The sequence below is a fragment of the Juglans regia genome, chromosome 14, assembly GCF_001411555.2.
Source record: "Juglans regia cultivar Chandler chromosome 14, Walnut 2.0, whole genome shotgun sequence".
In the NCBI taxonomy this organism is placed as follows: Eukaryota; Viridiplantae; Streptophyta; class Magnoliopsida; order Fagales; family Juglandaceae; genus Juglans; species Juglans regia.
Window position 1 is genome coordinate 2,495,504 of NC_049914.1, and position 18,237 is coordinate 2,513,740.

Consider the following 18,237-nt stretch of genomic DNA (forward strand, 5'->3'; position numbering starts at 1 on the left):
TTTGACTCATCCAAAAATAATATCCGCTTGTCTTTTATTTATTTATTTTTTTGGGGTGGAATGCTTATATAATGTATATGAGATGATCATTGCTGAAATTTTAAAAAAAGTTAAAATTGAAAAGCAAGCTGTTGTGTAATTCAGACAGGCGGGTGAGGTGCTGTAGCTCCTATTAGAAGTTGTTATTTCACATGGTTTAGGATTCTCAATCTGACTTACAGTCCACACTGCCAAAGCTTCTAGTTTCACTTCCAGCATTCAAGTTCCTTTTCAATATATGATATGCTCCCGTGCGGATTCAAATATGAGATGGAATGAGTTGAGATGATGTGTGAATAGTAATAAAATTTGTGAGTTGAAATTTGTGGATAGGAGTGAGATGATCTCCCAATCCAAACCGGCTAAGTATTTATAACTGATGATCATAAAGTCTCTCTTTCTCTTCCCTTCTTTTTCAACGACTCATAGATACTCTTCGTGTAAAAGCAAACCCCTGAATATGAACTATTGATTCCAGTGGAATGTGGCTATGTATGTATAATGGTTCTGTTCACTGCTACGAGGCGAGATAGTGGCGTGATTCCTTGATGAAATGCCTTTACAGTTTACGCTTGCAAGTACCAAGATATTCAGATTTTTTTCTTCTGAAATTCTTTTGGGTAATTGAACACCTACAGTGGAAGAAGCTATTCTATTCATAATGCTTCTCTAAAAGCGCCTGCGCCCCCTTTGGCTGGATGGATGTTTGTGCTTCAAACAATTAGAATCAGAAATAAGAGCATATATATTTCACGGGCGATACTTCAAAAGAGAAATTATATTTACAGTTTTAGGATGTGAAAGTGATGTTTGGTCCCTTTAAAAAAAAAATTAAATTTTAGATGCACATGAAAAAATCAAATTTTTAATAATAAACTCTACTTTTTTTTTTCAAAATGACCATACTTAAAAAATCTGTTCTTTTTCAATTTCTGGCCATGGGATACGCTGTAGATACTTGTTTCCTCTCTCTCTCTTCGGTTGAGGATTTAAAACGTGTTTTTTTGTACAAAATTAAAACACAATTTACACCCTCTAATAGGTTGTTTTATAATTTACACAAAGCACTAATAAAATTGATACCTTGTGCTATCAAATATAGAGAAAATGACAAATAACATTGTTATCCCACTCTAACCATCAAGATCAATAAAAATTAGGTTACGTGGCAAAATCTGCATTGTCGGATGTTTAAAAGGAGTGGACAAAGTTGAAGAGGGTTATGTATGGACAATTGGCATGTATTATTAAAACACAGATTAAATAAAGAAACAAACTTAGTTTGTTTTTAGAAAATATCTTATATCATTTTATCTAATCATTATAATTTTTTTAACTTTTAATATAAAATAAAATAAAATATTTAATTTTTTAAAATCTTAAAATAAAAATAATATTAAAAAATATATTCTAATAATATTTTATTCAATTTTTTAATTTTAATTTTAATTTATTTTATCTTATCTCATTTTATTTACAAAAATAAACGAGCCCTAAATGTTAATGGACAATATTTTCTAACAGATGAAAGATATGGATTTGCTCCCAAATATACTTCCATATATTAACTTGAATTAGCTGTAAATGCCATATAATCTTTGAAAAAGATATAAGTGATTCTAGTTTTGATAGATGTAGACACAAAGTCCCAAAAATTTATTTACCCGACCACTTATATGCCAACTACACCCATTAATATGACACATTTTAAACGATTATTTATTTAAATAATTAATATATAAAATTCTTTACGATAAAACAAAAACAAAAATAAATATTTAGCTTACTGTCATCACATCAATATCTTTCAATGAAGTTTGCTAAATCGAACAAAACAACAAATAAAAATCAATAACTTAAAATACCAACCACAAATATGTTTGGTTTTAGGCAATATTACTCGATGATATGGGCACTCATGATATATCTCTTTTAACTTAAAAGTGATTATAAACGTGAATAATAATAAATAGTACTACAGTAATAAACAGTACTAAACAAGAAACATGCTATAGTATTAAACAGTGCTAAACAGTTTTACAGTATGTGTTACAGTAAAAAACAGTGTTTGTAAACAGTAATAAACAGTACTACAATATGAACAGTACTAAACCGTAAAATAAATGATAGAATTTTATTAAATATTTTTAAGAGAGTAAAATCATATAAATAATTAGAATTTTTAATATAATTTAAATCTCATAATATTTTTAATTAACTAAAATCATTTAGATAAAATGACTTTATACTATTATAATATTTTTAGAATTTTCAAAATATAAAAGACTTAATTTAATGATGAAAAGATGTGAGAATAATATAGAAATAAAAAATTTTGTATTTTTTCAATGCCCCCTGAATCATTGAGTATTGTAGTTGAATTTTACACAATTAATATATTTTACTAAGAAAACTATTGTTAAAATATTCAAAATCTTTTAATTTTCATATTACTGTAACATTTTATTATCATTATAATGGTTGTTAAAATTTATTTTTCTGAACCTGTACATTAAATTATTAACTAATTATTTTTAAAAAAAAAAATATTATTTTTACACATCATATTATTTTTTTAAACATATCATTTTCAATTAAACAAATAGATAAATGTGTTTTGTACGTTATATAACTGCTAGTATATATACACACCCACCAAATCACTTGAATACCAACCACAAACCCTCCTATTGGATCCACACCAGATTCACATCTTCAAATAAATAAATAAATAAATGTTTGGCTTGGGATTGTTGGTTTCACTTTCCAAACATCCAACTATCAATTATAAATTATAAACAACTATTATTTTTTATTAAAAATTAGAGTCGTGCTATATAGAAATTTTACACTCTACGTATCACTTAAAAATATATAATTTTATTTTTTTATCTTCATATTTGATAAAAGAGAAAAATTATATATTTTTAAATGGTGTGCAAAAATGTAAAATTTATGTCTAGAATTTCTGAATTAAAATTAATAATAAGAAAAAAATTTAACAAGAAAAAAATGTTTTGTTGAAAAGGATAATTTTGACTATGTTTGGTTAGCAAGAAAAGAAAAGCTCAAAGGGGGCATTATGGGTAAAAAGACAAAAAGAGATACAAGGATGTTTATGTTGTTTGTATATACTTCCATAAACAGATGAAGACATGATGAAATTAGAGTTTCAGAACTTCTGGGCCGTGTCCCGTACTGTATGCAACAACACACACAACAAACACGTGCGCTTAATTCTTCCAATCTCCATACCCAATCCTTCTCTCTGCGATTGCCCTTCAGTTCCCAAGCACTTCCATTCTATGCCATCCATTGTTAAGCCTCCGAATTCCCTTTGATTCCTTCCAACTCATTTTTTTTTGTTGCTGTCCGATACTTTCTCTCGTTGTCGCTTACCGAAACATGGTGTTACACTCTGTATCCGAAACCGATACACCAGTAGCGCCAGTAGCGTCTCAGTCACCGTCACCACCACAATCACAATCACATCGGCAACCACAACCACCCATGGCCTCCTCCGTTTTGTCTTCGAAGCGTCCACCTCTCAGAAGCTTCGCTTTCTCCAACTACAAGTGGCCCCTCGACCACTCCACCACCACCAATCATCACCACCGGTTTCGCTACGGACTTTCCGGTTTGACTCGCGACTCGGAGCTCCGGCTAAATTATTCTTTGCCGGTCAATGAAGATCATCGTCGCCGGGTGGCCCGCAAACTCGGAGAGTCGACTCTGTCTGCTGGCTCGGAACCTCGGGTCGCTTCTCTGCTCAAGTACGATCACCACAGCAGTAAACTCGCCGGTTCGACTTGGAGGGGTTCTGAATCGGAGAATCGGAATGATCCGGTGAGAAACGGTGGGAAAAATGGCCTTCCCTCCTTTGGTGTTCCAGAGCGCATGATCGGAAAGGAAGATAAGAAAACTTCGGATAAGAAGCCGGTTAACTCTGGCCGGGAGATCGGAAAACCGGAGGAGAAACCAATGGAATCCGATCCGAAATCGAAGATCCTCATTCGTCTCCGAACCAAGAACAAGTCTGGTGCTACTGAAGATGAGGATCGTGCCGCAGAAGCACCGGCTCAAACATCATCTGCAGCTGCCGCCGAAGTCGAAGAACCGGCGCAGAAGATTTGGAATCTGCGGCCAAGAAAACCGGCGACTAAGCGTCTCGACGCCGACGGAGTAAGAGGAGCATCTAGAACTGATGGAGCACCGGTGCAGGAGACCAAAACCCAGTCTCCGGCTCGCGCTGAATCTGCTCGAGCCCGAAACGAAACGGACGCTAAAGTTTCGGAGAAAAGGCCGAAACTTTCGATCTCGCTGTCGAGAAAGGAGATTGAAGAGGATATCCTCGTGTTCACTGGGTCCAAGCCCGCCAGGAGGCCCAAGAAGCGAGCGAAGAACGTTCAGAAACAGCTCGATGTAAACCAATTTTGCAATTCAATTTACAAGCCCAAGATATTCATTTATTGTTTACATAACTAAGGACTTCTACATCTATTTGTTTTGCAGAGTGTTTTTCCGGGATTGTGGCTCGGTTCGATTACGCCGGAGTCATACAGGGTTAGTGATGCTCCTGCGAAGGTTTAAAACTTAAACCTTTGACTCTCTCTGTCTCTGCTTTGACCTTTTGTATTCGTTTTATTGTTAAATGAAAAGGTGAAATAATTTGTTATAAAAAAAAAAAAAAAAAAAAAGGTGAATTAATTTGATGTTGGATAAAATGGTCATATTTCTATTCTATAATGATTGGGTTTCTTTGGTTACAAGCAACGGAAAATGAAAAATGGGATTTTGTTAGATTTTATAATTGAATTTCTTTTTTCAGTGACCAAACATAGCGTTTATGACTTCGATTTATTTATGTTGCTTGCAGTGTTAGGTTGGACTGTTGGCAATTTGTGATTCTTTTGACTGTTTGTTGGAATTTTGAAGGCCTTGTGACTGCTGACCCTTTTTAGACGGCAAAGGAAGGTTCAAGGTATAAACAAACTATACACCAACAGACCATAGAACTTTGAAGATGAATGGATGACAATTCTATCTCGTGAGCAGCTCAATAAAAAGTTGGAAGAATTATATCGTTTTACTGGTTATTAGTTGTCACAGATGTACATAAGAGTTATAACTATTGAAGTTCGTTCGAAGGATAAGACTTTTGAATAGTTTTTTGTGTTTATGTATTCTATTTTCTTTGAACGAGTATGATTTTAGAGAGCCTCTTAACATGCTAGCTTACAAGAGCTTGTTATTTCTCAGTTGAGCAGAGCAGAATTTATTTTCTGGAACCCAGAATGTTAGGATATATACTGCTGAGCATTTGCGTAGTGTCTCAACTTTGTCTCGTTCTTTCTGAATCTGCACTTGTTTGGTTGTGGTTAGTTTATTTTTTTACATTTTCATGCTTTCATGGATTTAAGATCAATGAATTAGGTAGTTTGTCGTGATCTTTTTATCTCTTTCTTTTTTTTCCCATGATAAGAATTCATGAACCAAATAAAATAGAAAAAGAATTTGTGTGCAAAGTTACAAACTAAGTTGGAGAGAGAAATTTAGTGGGGAAAATGAAAGAGTTATGCACTCTTGACCCAAGAAAACTTGTTTGGAGAGAGAGAAAATCTAAATTATTGTGTCGAAGAGTAGCTTCAATTGGTTTTCTTCATATATATATATATATATATATATTAAATGAGGGAGTTAATAAACTACAATACTAGAGAACTGTTTTGTTTTGTCATTGTTAGATAGGGAGCGTATATGTTAAACCAGAATTCCGTGGACTATCTGTTATGTGGGCGCACGCACACAGCAAATTTAGGAGTTCCGAGAGTTTTTGGAATATGCAAGAAAAAGTAAATAACGTACGTTTTTTCACCATACTTCCCCTTTAACTCACTGTCTTAAGTAATTTCAAGATGAACTTTTTGCCTACATCCTCCAATGCTGCCGTCATGAGCTTTCCCGTGGGCCTCTAAATGCAATTGTACAGGTTCCCTTTTTCTAGCCTGGTGCTCACCTGAGTGGTTGCAGTTGTGGTTGCATGAGCTCCAAGCTTGTCTATAGGTGCTTCTTGTTATGGTCTTTTTTCCCTGTTCTTTCGTCCCTTTGTTTTGTTACTTTATTCGTTCCCCAGTCCCCAAAACAGAAAGAGTTATTCAGTATTGCTTTTTGGCATAGAGGGAAATCTTATTGGTGACGCCATAATCCGCTGAACAAGGATGGTGGATTTGATTTTAATCTTACATACATAATGAATTTTTTTGCTTATAGTTTAGGTTAGAGTTTGTGTTGTTATAGTAGTGTTAGTTATCTGCTTTTGCCACAAGATGTCGGAATACAATATTCTCTCTGTAGGTAATATAATTTGCTCATGCTATTTGATCTGCCAAGTGTATTATCAGCAAGTTACACGAATTGTCCTACACTGTATATTTGCTTCTGTTTCCCCTCTCTTACAATCAGCAGCAGCAAATGGATAAGCTTTTGAATGATCATGTTGAAGGAAAAAATATTAATTTGCAAAGTTTGGTGGCCTTAAATTTGTTTGGAGCTCAAGTCTCCGCTAGAATTTACCCCGCAACAGAGGCAATTTGATACACAGTGATCAAGTCTTGTTTTTATTTGTTGTATGATGTCACTGCCAGGATCCAAGTCTCCGGTATCTGGTAAGCTGTAGCATCATCTAGCACTTTCATTTTGATATGTAATCCACTGCTAGATAGATCTAGTGCATGCTGAATCGGTAATAGTCATGGTTGTCATTGCATTCTGCACAGTTAAATATCGTTAAATTTTCAGAAATTTTGAAGTGTTTGGAGGTTGAAATTAGCCAGAATGTCTATTTTCAAGGAACTTTTATTTGGAACGGATCAGGTCCAAATGCAACTCATATATGACCGATCATTTTCCGCATATTTCAGGCATATGAATGTCTGTCAATTGTCATTAACATTCAATTTACACAGCATAGGTTCAAATACAGCATTTATCAGACAAAAATCTAAGCTTGATTACTGATGTACTGTACAGAAAAGTAAGCAGAAGCAGCTGCCCCCACCAGAGTGGAGTTTATTCTCAGCTCAAGGGGTGTAAGCAAAATAGCAAATTAATGGTGAAGCTTCTTGAACTATATGTTGTTCACCCTTTTAAATCTAGGCAGATGAGACCGGGAGCTAAAGGATAATGTGCTTGCACATTCCTTTGGAGCAAGTTGGCTTGACTCCAATCCATCACTGGGCAGAATCCTTGAAGTATGAAGGGTAATTAACTAAGAATGAATCCTTTTAGCATGCTTAGTTATTAGGCATTTTTTTGTGTGAATGCTTGGCAAATTTGGTAAGCTACAACTACGGCAGTGCGTGGTTGGACATTTTTAAAGTTTCCTTTGTTGCCAGATGCAAGTTTATGCATAACCATGTTGATACCTTTATTTATTATTTAGCTGCTATAAAGATGGTATGGTTTCCATTATTTTTCTTGTTCTGGATCAGAATGATACAATATCTACCAAGAACTTGAAATAATGTGGCTATTTTTTTATTTGTTTGTTGGATTAATGCCAAAGGGGAACATGAAGAAGATAAACATGTAATCCGAATTAAGATTTCCTACTGCAATTAGGAAGAAATTAAGAAAAATAACCTGAAGCAATTCCAGCATTGAATTCACTTGGCAATGCATGTTGTTCCCAATCTGTTGACTGAACTTTGACGATGCTGCAGTGGCAGGGTTGCTTCAGTCCACGTCTTCAATGACTGTTGTTGAGAAGAAAATGACTGTTGCAGAATAATCGGTTAATCAACAAGAAAATCAAAGTCTCATGGGCATTGTTAAATAAGGTTAATTCGAATCACCACAATGTGGGAAATTTTCACAAGTTTGGATTTTGCTCGTCTTACCGCTCATATCATTTGTTGTTTGCACCTCTACGTAGCTTAAGAGGATATTAGAGTCTTTTAAAAAATTTTACGCTTCAAGATTAAGAGATCTAGATGGTTGCTCTAGGAAATTGTAGAGAGAGAGGATAGCTTTTCTTTTTGTACGTTCATTTTTTCACTTTTCTTAGTTTAATGTACGTAAAACTCTTATTTAAATAATTTTGTTATAGAGAAATGGACCCAAAAAGTGTCTCGAATGATTTTTTTTTTACTTTGTAATTAAGGAATTATTTTTTAATGATATTGTGAATTATTTTTATTTTTTTAAAAATATTTATAATGATTAAAAAAATACATTAAAAAAAGAAAAGAAAAATAAAAAAGTGAAATGTATTTTTCGGAACAACCATGCGGGACATTTTTTCGAGAAATGTAGTGCTGCTCTTTATTATGAGAAGTTAATTAACTTTCCTGAAATTCAGGCAGTGAAGAGTTAATTAATAACTCTCTACCCACATGGACACAACATAGATCATAGGATATCCACTACCAACAAACCAACAAACATTTTATCCCTCTCAAGAGACGCAAGTAATCATAGCTTTTTTCATTTTCTAATAGGTTTGTAATGAGACTTGAGCCATAGGCTCAAGCTCACCAAAGAAAAGTTTGACCTTTACCTTTGATTTATTTTGAAATCAATAATAACTTGTAAGTAGAAAAGGCAAAGATCAAAGTTGTTTGTGATTTTGTGAAGGTGACGATAAGGAAAGTATATTGTGTTGTGTGCTTGTTATGCTTGAGTGAGAGAGAGGCATAGGAATAATACCAGACGGACAAAGTATTTTCTATAAATTAACATTATGCAAAGTTTGAGTTTTATAATTGATTTTGGAATCAATAATAACTTGGAAGTAGAGAAAGCAAAGATCAAAGATGTTTGTGATTTTGTGATGATGACGATGAGGAAATTAAGCATATTGTGTTGTGTTTGTTATGCTTGAGAGAGAGAGAGAGAGAGAGGGCACTATTCTATATAGAGAAATACTACAGTTATAAAAATATCTCATAAAAATAAAGTATAAATTGACATGATTTGATATGATATGTTAGATCTATTTTATAATATAATTAACTTTACAATCTAATATTTCACATCAAGTTATGTCAGTTTGTGTGTTCACTTTTATAAAATTTATCTGTAGCTAAACCATTTCTCATCTATAAATAAGAGTGCCAGTAGATCAGGAGAACTTCACAATCACAAGCTGATACATTTCACTTTATATTACTGTAGCATTCGAGAGGTGCCCTCAAGCCTACAAGCATTCAAGCAAATTTGCAGGTACTTTGCTCCACCATTTCACTTATATTTTGTTAACAGTGATAAAATGCTATATATAAACGAAAAATGCAGCTCTTTCCGCTGGATCGAGCTCCCGCTCGGGCAACTATGGCGGCCATCACCAGTAGTTACGTTGTACATTCTAGGTTGCTTTGTGGTGGGTAGCTGGCATGTAGCCTAGATTCGGCAGCCTGTGGACTGTAGGGATAGCAACATGTGATATGATCCATAAATAGATATAAAATTAACAATTTAGACTTGGGTTGTATTTAGATGTTGACCTTATTGTGAATATTAGTAAGTTGAGTAGTGGAGAAAGTTATGTGGAATACATCTAAACTGAATTTAAAGTATGTTTGAATGTTAAAATGAGTTTAGTACTTTTTATAAAAAATTGAAAAAAGTTGTAAATCTCAAGTATAAAGATGTGATTTAGTTTAAAATTAGATTGAATTCAGCTGAGTCTTGCAATCATAAATGAGTTTGACTTAAAACGGTTCACCCGTTGAGAAACAATTAATAAATAGATCAATTCGTAATAATCATTTTGAATTTTATTTCAAAATTACAATATGTTTATGTTTATTATTATCAAATTGTAATATTGATATTTTTAAATATTCTTATATTTTTATTGTTGAAATTATAATTTTGAACCTATGCTCATATTTGTTATTGTTGAGTTTGTAATATTGATTTTATTATAGGTTAAAATCTAAAAAATATCCATATTTTTTGTTAGATGGTAGTTTTATTGTTTTTGAGATATTATGGTTACTAATAAATATAAATTTTAATTTTTATATGAAATAATGTTAATAAGGTCAAATAGGTTATGCATGCTAGTTCAATCTATTTACATATGGTTGACCCATTTCTATTTAATTATTATTAAATATAATGGGTCATATCGTATTAACTAATTTGTAATTAATTATTAAATGGATAAAAAAATGTCATGTCATGTCACCTGTTGTTTAAATTGATCATGTTAGGATTTGAAGTTCTGATCTGTTTAGCTAAATGGATAATGTTTGGATTAATCCATATAATTAAATGTCTATAACTTGACACGACACAACACGATCTGCAAATGCAACTCCTTGTGGTGACTAAGCTGTCTATCATGTGGCAGCTGTTACTTTTATATACACACACATACATACATACATACATATATATATATATATATAAATTAAGTTATTTATTACACCCTACATAAAAATTTCACTACGTCCATATATATAAATGGATCTCACAGTTTTGTAAAACTCTATTAACTAATTATAAACATTTTCACACTGTTCATAAAACTCTCAATATTCAAATATCCCCATAATGTAGGGAAAAGGGTGATCTTAGTAGGATTTTGAGTTCATGGCCATGATTCGTTATATTATAAGTGAAACAGAGAAAAGTATAACAAAAAAGAAAAGATCATTAGATATGGTTAAGAGGGCATCAATTAATAAACATACGATGAGCTACAACAATTTATAATGTTAATGTAGTGTTGACGTCTTTTGGCTATTCTATTTTGTTTCTCTTTAGGCATATTTAATCGTGCCAAGTCCCAGTTGCAATATCGAAGATTCGAATGCCTGGTATTAGGTATCTATCTACGTACGTACATACATTCATGTTGTTTTTGTGTCGAACATAGGCAAAATTAAGGACCTTGACGATTGAAAGAGATCATCATGAACATATGCATACTAGATGGTGGCACTGGTTCAGGTGAGAAAAAGCAACTTGTATGCAAAGAGTTTATCATTGACGTTTCGCCTGCCACAGAGCCTGGTCAATGGCCCGAGTGTTGCATCTACAGGGTCCCCGAGTTGCTTCGCCGGGTAGAAAAAGAAGCCTACACTCCTAAACTAGTTCATATCGGCCCTCTCCACTACAGCATGAAGCAACCCAAGGATATAGAAATTCAGAAACTTCGATATTTGAAGGAATTCTGTGAACGGACTAAGAAGAGTCAGAATGATCTTGCAGGCATCATTCAAAGCGACGAGTTAAAAATCCGACATTGCTATTCAGAGACCTTTGATCAGATCAACAGTGAAGAGTTTGTGAAAATGATTCTATTGGATGCTATTTTCATCATTGAGTTCATCTTGAGGAGTCAAAAAGCGGTAGGAGGTTACGAAGATCATATATTAAGTAAACCATGCTTAGCACATTATATAGAGCATGACTTAATATTACTTGAGAATCAGCTTCCATATTTTGTTTTGAAGAAACTATATAACGTCTTTGCCCTCGATGTACAAGAAAAACAGCAGGGTAAGGCTCCTGATCCCTTTCTTAAGCTTGCCTGTAATTTCTTACTCCAAAAGCCGGACGCAGTGCCCGAGGAGAACGAAGTGAAACTGAAACATCTCACAGATTTACTGAGGACGTATTACAATCTTCCGCGCCTAAGCTCGAAGTCTTTTGAGAGTGCAGATCGGTTTTATCAATTGTGTAGTGCAACAAAGCTGGACGAAGTAGGAGTGAATTTCAAGGTAGCTCCAGCTACATCAGGCTTACTTGACATAAAATTCAATAAGAAAAAGTACCTGGACTGGTGTCCATGTTTAACTTTTTCATGGCTCTTGGCTTGCTTACCTTGCTTGAAATGCTTTGCGTGCTTGGAGCGTATGCTGCCTTTGTTTGAAATCCCACGCTTGGTCATAGATGACGTGACTGAAGGTATTTTCCGAAACATCATGGCACTGGAGCAGTGTCACTATCCAATGGAAGCCCACTTCTGCTATTACGTTATACTATTGGATTATATCATCAACGACGAAAAAGATATAGAATTGCTTGTTGAGAAAAAGATCATCGTTAACATGCTCGGTAGCCATACTGCAGCTGCGACTTTTTTTAACAAACTCTGCCTTCAGATTGTGACTAACGGCCGATCGTGTTACGCCGAGGTAATTAAAGGACTTCGAACCCATTATGATGACCATTGGAGCCGTATTATGGCAACCATGGCAAGGGTTTATTTCGGCGACTTTTGGAGAGGCGCTGCAACTGTGATTGGACTTCTATTATTGGTCAACTCTCTCTGGGGACTCCTTCAGCCATTTGTTGTGAAGGAATGAATAAAGTGCCTGTCACTCTGTGCTTTAATGTTTGTTCGAGTGATGTCTTTTTTTTTTTCCGTTTTCTTTTTTAAAGCTTGAGTCATGATTTGTTTTCTTTTCTTTTTGTTTTGTTTTTTTTTTTTGTTTTTCATGCAGAATTGAAGCATGATCTGTGTGCTTATTGTTTGTTTGAGTGCTCTGCTTATGAACTTTGTAATCCATGTCCTACTTACCTTGTGATAGATATCCTTTCCACTTTCTTTCCAGAGTTTTTAGTTTGAATAACAAGAGAACCAACCTTGAATAAACCTCCCTAACAAGCAGGGTGATCGATCGGCCCATAAGTTCTATATACCTTGATATTTTTGTAAGATGTGAATTATATATATATATATATATATATATATGATCTACTATATTTTTTTTTATAGAAGAGTTGGAAGCCATATGTCCAATAGTGACCCTGTCCTAATTTTATTAATAACCCTCACTTATGGTGAAGGAAAACCGTGGTAACAAAACTGACACTCGGGATTTAAAAAAAAAAACACACTAATACCATCCCATGTATCCAACCAAACAAAACCAAAACCAAACTAACAAAACCACCTAAAAACATCAGACCTATACTAACAATAACATATACCTGCCTATAAAAGCAAAACCAAAAACAAAAGAGACACAATAACTATCACATTGATCTGCGCCTCCACGTATTAGAAAATTTTAATTCTTGCACGTTAGTTAAACTGCAGTTGAGCCCATAATCTGCACGGAACTTCCAACACTTCCGCACCACTTAAACCCAACATCTAGCTCTTACGCCTAATTGATGGAAGACCCCACTTATCTACTCTGATCAAGCCCCGCAACAGAGGAGAGATCTCACTCATATTCTTCCATTCCACTTCACCTTCTCTTGCACCCCTTCTAGCTAACCAATCTGCAACCGCATTTCCTTCCCTATGAACATGCATTTCCTACCCTACTATATATTCAAGCAATTCTTAGTCAAAAAGATACTTCCATTGCAACTGTGATTGGACTTATATTCATGCTTGTAACTCTCTGGGATTTCCTTGAGCCTTTAGTTATAAGGAAACGAAGTGTCTGTGCTATAGTGTTTGCTCGAGTGCCGTCTTCTTCTTCTTCTTCTGCTTCTTTTAAAAGCTAGTGTGTGTTTTCTTTCATGGAGAATTGAAGCATCTGTGTTTGTTTAGTACTCTGCTTATGAGCTTTGTAATCCTGGTTACCTTGGTGATATCCTCTCCATCTTTATAAGTTCCATCTAATATTTTCTTATTGTTTCGAATTTGTGAAGTTGTGTCCAATTTTGCAGCCCCCAATCAAGTTGCCTAAGGAAAAAAAACCTTGAAGGAGTTTGTTGTGTATAAAACGGAGAATAATCAATAGCATTAGTGTGTAATCTTATATTGTTAATTGTTTCAGTCATATTTAAATTTCACACAACCTCTTAAAGTCTTATTTACATGTGTCACTTTAATCACGTTCTTCATGATATATCATTTAATTTCTTTAAAAACATGATTTGTTTGACAGTACTAGTGTTTAGTTCAGTGATAAACTGGTAGTGCCAATGCATTTACAACATGCCATAAGATATATATCTTCACTAAAATGGAAGATAAAAGAAGATATATGTTGAGTTCTTTCCCCTTGAATCCCATACATATTTAAATCATTTCTCCGAAGATGGTGAAGAGAGTGTTTAATCTTGCCTTGGCCTGCGCAAACCTACCTTGAATAACAGAGAAGTGGAGGTTCTTCAGATCATGTATTCACTTTCTTTCCAGAGCGTTTTAGTTTATAGAACAAAGCTATAACAGAGTAGAACCTTGAAAAAACCTCCTTAACAACCAGGACGCACGATCGGCCCAGAAGTTGTATCTATGCCTTGATATTTTTGTAAAATGACCCAACGAGTATTATATATATGATCTAGCTACCATATATTCAAGCAATTTGTAAGCTTTCTTTACATAGATCTGTTTCTATTGTTAAAGCTGGCCTTTTGCGGTCCCGGTTGTAGTAGTGGCCGGTTTCCGAATGGTTTTATTGGCAAGTAAAGGTCAAAAAGATGACCTTTAACAAGAAGTAGAAGATGGCCTTTTGCTGTGTTCATCCGTCTTGATATTTGTTCAAGACTTTAAATATTTGCTTTTTTTTTTTACCTCAAGGGTGCTAGGACAAGGACAGAACTCCGGCTATCCGAATGCCACATTAATGTAAGCTTTCGATTGAATTCGAAAATAAGTTGAAATGAGTTGAGATGAATTGTGAATAATAGTGAGATAAATTATAAATAATAACGAAATTTATGAGTTAAAGTTGTTAAATAATAATGAATAATAGTAAGATGGATTGAGATAAGTTGAGATGAATTAAAATAGATTGTAAATACAAACGAGTTAGTTTGTTGCTTTTATTGATTGCAATACATTAACTGCTTGGGTAGTACCGTTCCAAGTGATCGTTAGAATTTTTTTAATTTTTTTTATCATTTGAAATATTTTTAAAAAATATAAAAAAAATATTAATATATTAATATTCACTTTCTTAATTATTAAATAAAAAAATAAAATATATAAGATATCAAAATGAGGTAAGAAGTTGAGTAAAGTAGCATTTTTCTAGAGGCGATAATAATTCTGTTCAATTAATTATTGTTGGCAAAGTTGTTTCTCCGCGACTAATAAAAGGAACTTGAAGGAGAAAAAAAAGATGGCCTGTCACGCTGCTGATCGCGTTGAATGCAAAGAGTTTTTCATTGACATCCCTTTAGTCCGGGAGCCCGCCGAACAGCCAGGCCAGCACTGCATCTACAAGGTTCCCAAAATACTTCGCAAGGTAAAGGAAGAAGCATATACTCCTCAGCTGGTTTCAATTGGCCATCTTTATCACCGTAAAAGAAAATTGAGGGACATGGAAATGCAGAAACTGCGATCATGTTTGAGGGACTTCTGTTTCGGAACTGGAAGAGCCAGACGGATCTTACAAGCATCATTGAAGAGAACGAAGATAAAATCCGCCATTGTTATGCTGAGACCTCAGAACTCAGCAGTAATTAAAGAGTTTGTTAAGATGATTGTACTGGATGGGATCTTTATAATTGAACTGTTCTTCAGGACTTCTGGCAATGCAGAAGATGAAGATGATTATATACTAAGAAAACCATGGCTGAGAGAAGGTATACAACATGACTTGATTCTACTTGAGAATCAGCTTCCTTTTTTTGTCCTTGAGGATTTGTATACGTCTTTCTTGGGTGACTCTTCAAGTTGCGACCATCACAAAGAAAGGGAAGCAAATTAAGGAACACGTAGAAGAACCGAACAAAAAGGCTCTCCCTTTCTAGAGCTTTCCCGACAGTACTTTCCTTGTTACGAGCGAATGCCATATTCCAACAACGTCATTGGTGAGGTAGTCAAACATTTCACGGATTTGCTAAAATATTTTCTGCGTCCACCGAACTTGGAACCTCCAAAAAGTAAAGCCATCGAGCATCTATACTGTGAGGGTGTTATCCCCTGGGTCAGATCAGGAGAAGGGCCCGGTCTAGAATCTAAACATGAGGTCTAGACTGGGCCAAGCACACTAAAAGGCCCTGGGTCTGAATTCAGACGTGAGGTCTGGGCTGGACTGAGCATACCTTAGAGTACTTTTATTAGATTAATTAAAATTAAAAGATAATTTTGATGAATATAAGAGAAATTTAACTTTTAACTATTCTATTCACATAAATTTTCATACTGAAATAGTTATTTTTTCATTATATAATAATAAAATAATATAAAATAAATTTGATTTTAATTATTCACATTAAATCTCTACATTACATTATATATTTATTTATTATATGGTAATGAATAACTAATAATTTAAAAAATATTTAATTTTTTAATTATTAATTTATTTGATTTTATCATATTTTACTATTCTATTTATTATATGTTAATTAATAATCAAGTTCTAATTAAATTAATATATCACTAAATCAAATTAATATATTAATTGTGATAAAAATATGTGATAGAAAGAAAGGAAGAGAGAAATAATTAATAAAATATGTATTTAATGTATGTACAATAACCTTCAAATTTGAAAAAAAATATAAAAGTCACTGTAGCTAAATTCTAAATATTTAGAATTTGACTAATCTAATGTGAGCATATTTTACTCTTTAATAGCTAAATACTCATTGAATTTAACTTTTAACTAATCCAATGAGAGTGTTTTTAGAGGTCCAACTAGATGAGATGGTTAAATAAGAAATCATGGCAAATATATAGCAAGAAAGACAGTTTGACACCCTACTAGCCGACAGACATAAATATTCACTGACTCTAAATATCAACACTTAGACATGACAAGAAGGTAGGAATAACTGAATAAGATAATGTCGCATTAATGAGATAGAAGAAATTGAAAGAAAAAGACATACCACATTCAATGCATATCGAGATTTGATAAGCTCAATGTAAGACTGTAATTTTAAAAAAGGAAAATGCTAGAGCTCCCGCTGGGGGCTCCCGCTGGGAGCTCCCGCTGGAGCTCTAGTGTATTTTTTATGTGTATTTTTTAATTCTTTTTTTTATGTAGATATTTTTAATAATTTTAAATATTTTTAAAAAATAAAAAAATTTATAATATTATTAAATAATACTTGCTTAATCACAAAGTAAAATATAAAATATTTTTATATGATTTTTTATTTTACTTCGTGATTAAGGAAGTATTTTTTAATAATTTTTTTTTTACTTCTTGATTAAGAAAGTGTTTTTAATAATGTTCTAAATTTATTTTATTTTTTAAAAAATATTAAAAAAAATTATATAAAAAATAATTTTAAAAAAAACACATACAAAAATACACTACAGCCTCAGCGGGAGCTCCCACCGGGAGCCCCCAGCGGGGACTGTAGCACGATCCTTTAAAAAATGTAATCACTAAATAGTATACACTCTTTTAACATGATGATGATTCTTACGAGGATAATGTTTAAAAAAATGTCAAGAGACACAATTTTTTAATTAAATTAAACAATTGTGTGTGACTAATATAAACTCACCGTCAAAGCATTCACCAACAAACCTAAGTGTCCAGTACCATGGCAGGTTGGATATCCTATGCTTATCCGATGCTTCAGAAAGATAAATATTAAATAAATAAATAAATTGATTGAAAATGATAGTTAATAATATAAACTCTCTTTCTCGACTCGACACAGGTGCTTATCCGTTGTTGGCAGATATAGGGTGATTGTCTTAGCTAACACTCCAATTCAAACTTCAAAGGTTAGTTGGCAATTGGCATGTCTCCATCAATCAAACACCATTTTCAGACTCAGTTTAACAACGAAAGGGTCTACGTACAAAGATACTACTATTTTAGTATTTTATTAAAAAACTACGTAAGAATTATACAAAAAAAAAAAAAAAAAAAAAAGATATTTCTGTATGTATCATTGTTTCCCAATTTAATTTGCATGAAGAACGTGAAATAGAATGACATCATACTCGGAACGTCGTTCACGACGGACACGTTACTTTTTTGAGCAATGCTACGCAACCTTCCCAACCTCTACACACCACATTTTTTTAAAATTTTTAAATTTTTTAATATTTTTTTTAAATTTTTTTTTGAGTTTATTCTTTTTAAAATAATTTTATTTTTCTATTCATTATTCATATATTAAAATTTTGAATAAAGAAAAAAATTTAAAAATTTAAAAAATATGTAGTGTGTGGAGGATGGGAGGTTGTGTTGATTTTTTCTACTTTTTTTCTCCTGGGCCCCCTAATGATCGATAATTTCCATCATGCCACTATAGAGAAAATTGGGGAATTTATGTCCTTGAAAAATGAAATTAATAATA

General features: G+C 33.3%; 2 protein-coding genes across 6 annotated transcripts; both read left to right on the forward strand.

The window, feature by feature from the left end:
• The first annotated feature begins 3,204 nt into the window (after positions 1-3,204).
• On the forward strand, positions 3,205-5,618 carry LOC109016379. 4 transcript variants are annotated; one of them, XM_018998794.2, is made up of 3 exons: positions 3,205-4,461; positions 4,552-4,623; positions 4,975-5,618. In XM_018998794.2, the coding sequence occupies exons 1-3, from the start codon at positions 3,445-3,447 to the stop codon at positions 4,981-4,983; spliced, it is 1,098 nt and encodes a 365-aa protein (XP_018854339.1). In that variant the 5' UTR covers positions 3,205-3,444; the 3' UTR covers positions 4,984-5,618. The 4 variants fall into 4 exon arrangements, with proteins under 4 accessions (XP_018854339.1, XP_018854361.1, XP_018854354.1 ...); XM_018998816.2 differs by having other exon boundaries at positions 4,552-4,602; positions 4,916-5,618; XM_018998809.2 differs by having other exon boundaries at positions 4,552-4,602.
• A 187-nt stretch (positions 5,619-5,805) lies between these two features.
• Positions 5,806-12,584, forward strand: LOC109016368 (UPF0481 protein At3g47200-like). Of its 2 annotated transcripts, XM_035685074.1 has the most exons (3): positions 5,806-7,298; positions 9,214-9,261; positions 10,925-12,584. In XM_035685074.1, the coding sequence occupies exon 3, from the start codon at positions 10,962-10,964 to the stop codon at positions 12,357-12,359; it is 1,398 nt and encodes a 465-aa protein (XP_035540967.1). In that variant the 5' UTR covers positions 5,806-7,298; positions 9,214-9,261; positions 10,925-10,961; the 3' UTR covers positions 12,360-12,584. The 2 variants fall into 2 exon arrangements, with proteins under 2 accessions (XP_035540967.1, XP_018854333.1); XM_018998788.2 differs by lacking the exon at positions 5,806-7,298 and having other exon boundaries at positions 9,188-9,261.
• Positions 12,585-18,237: the final 5,653 nt, after the last annotated feature.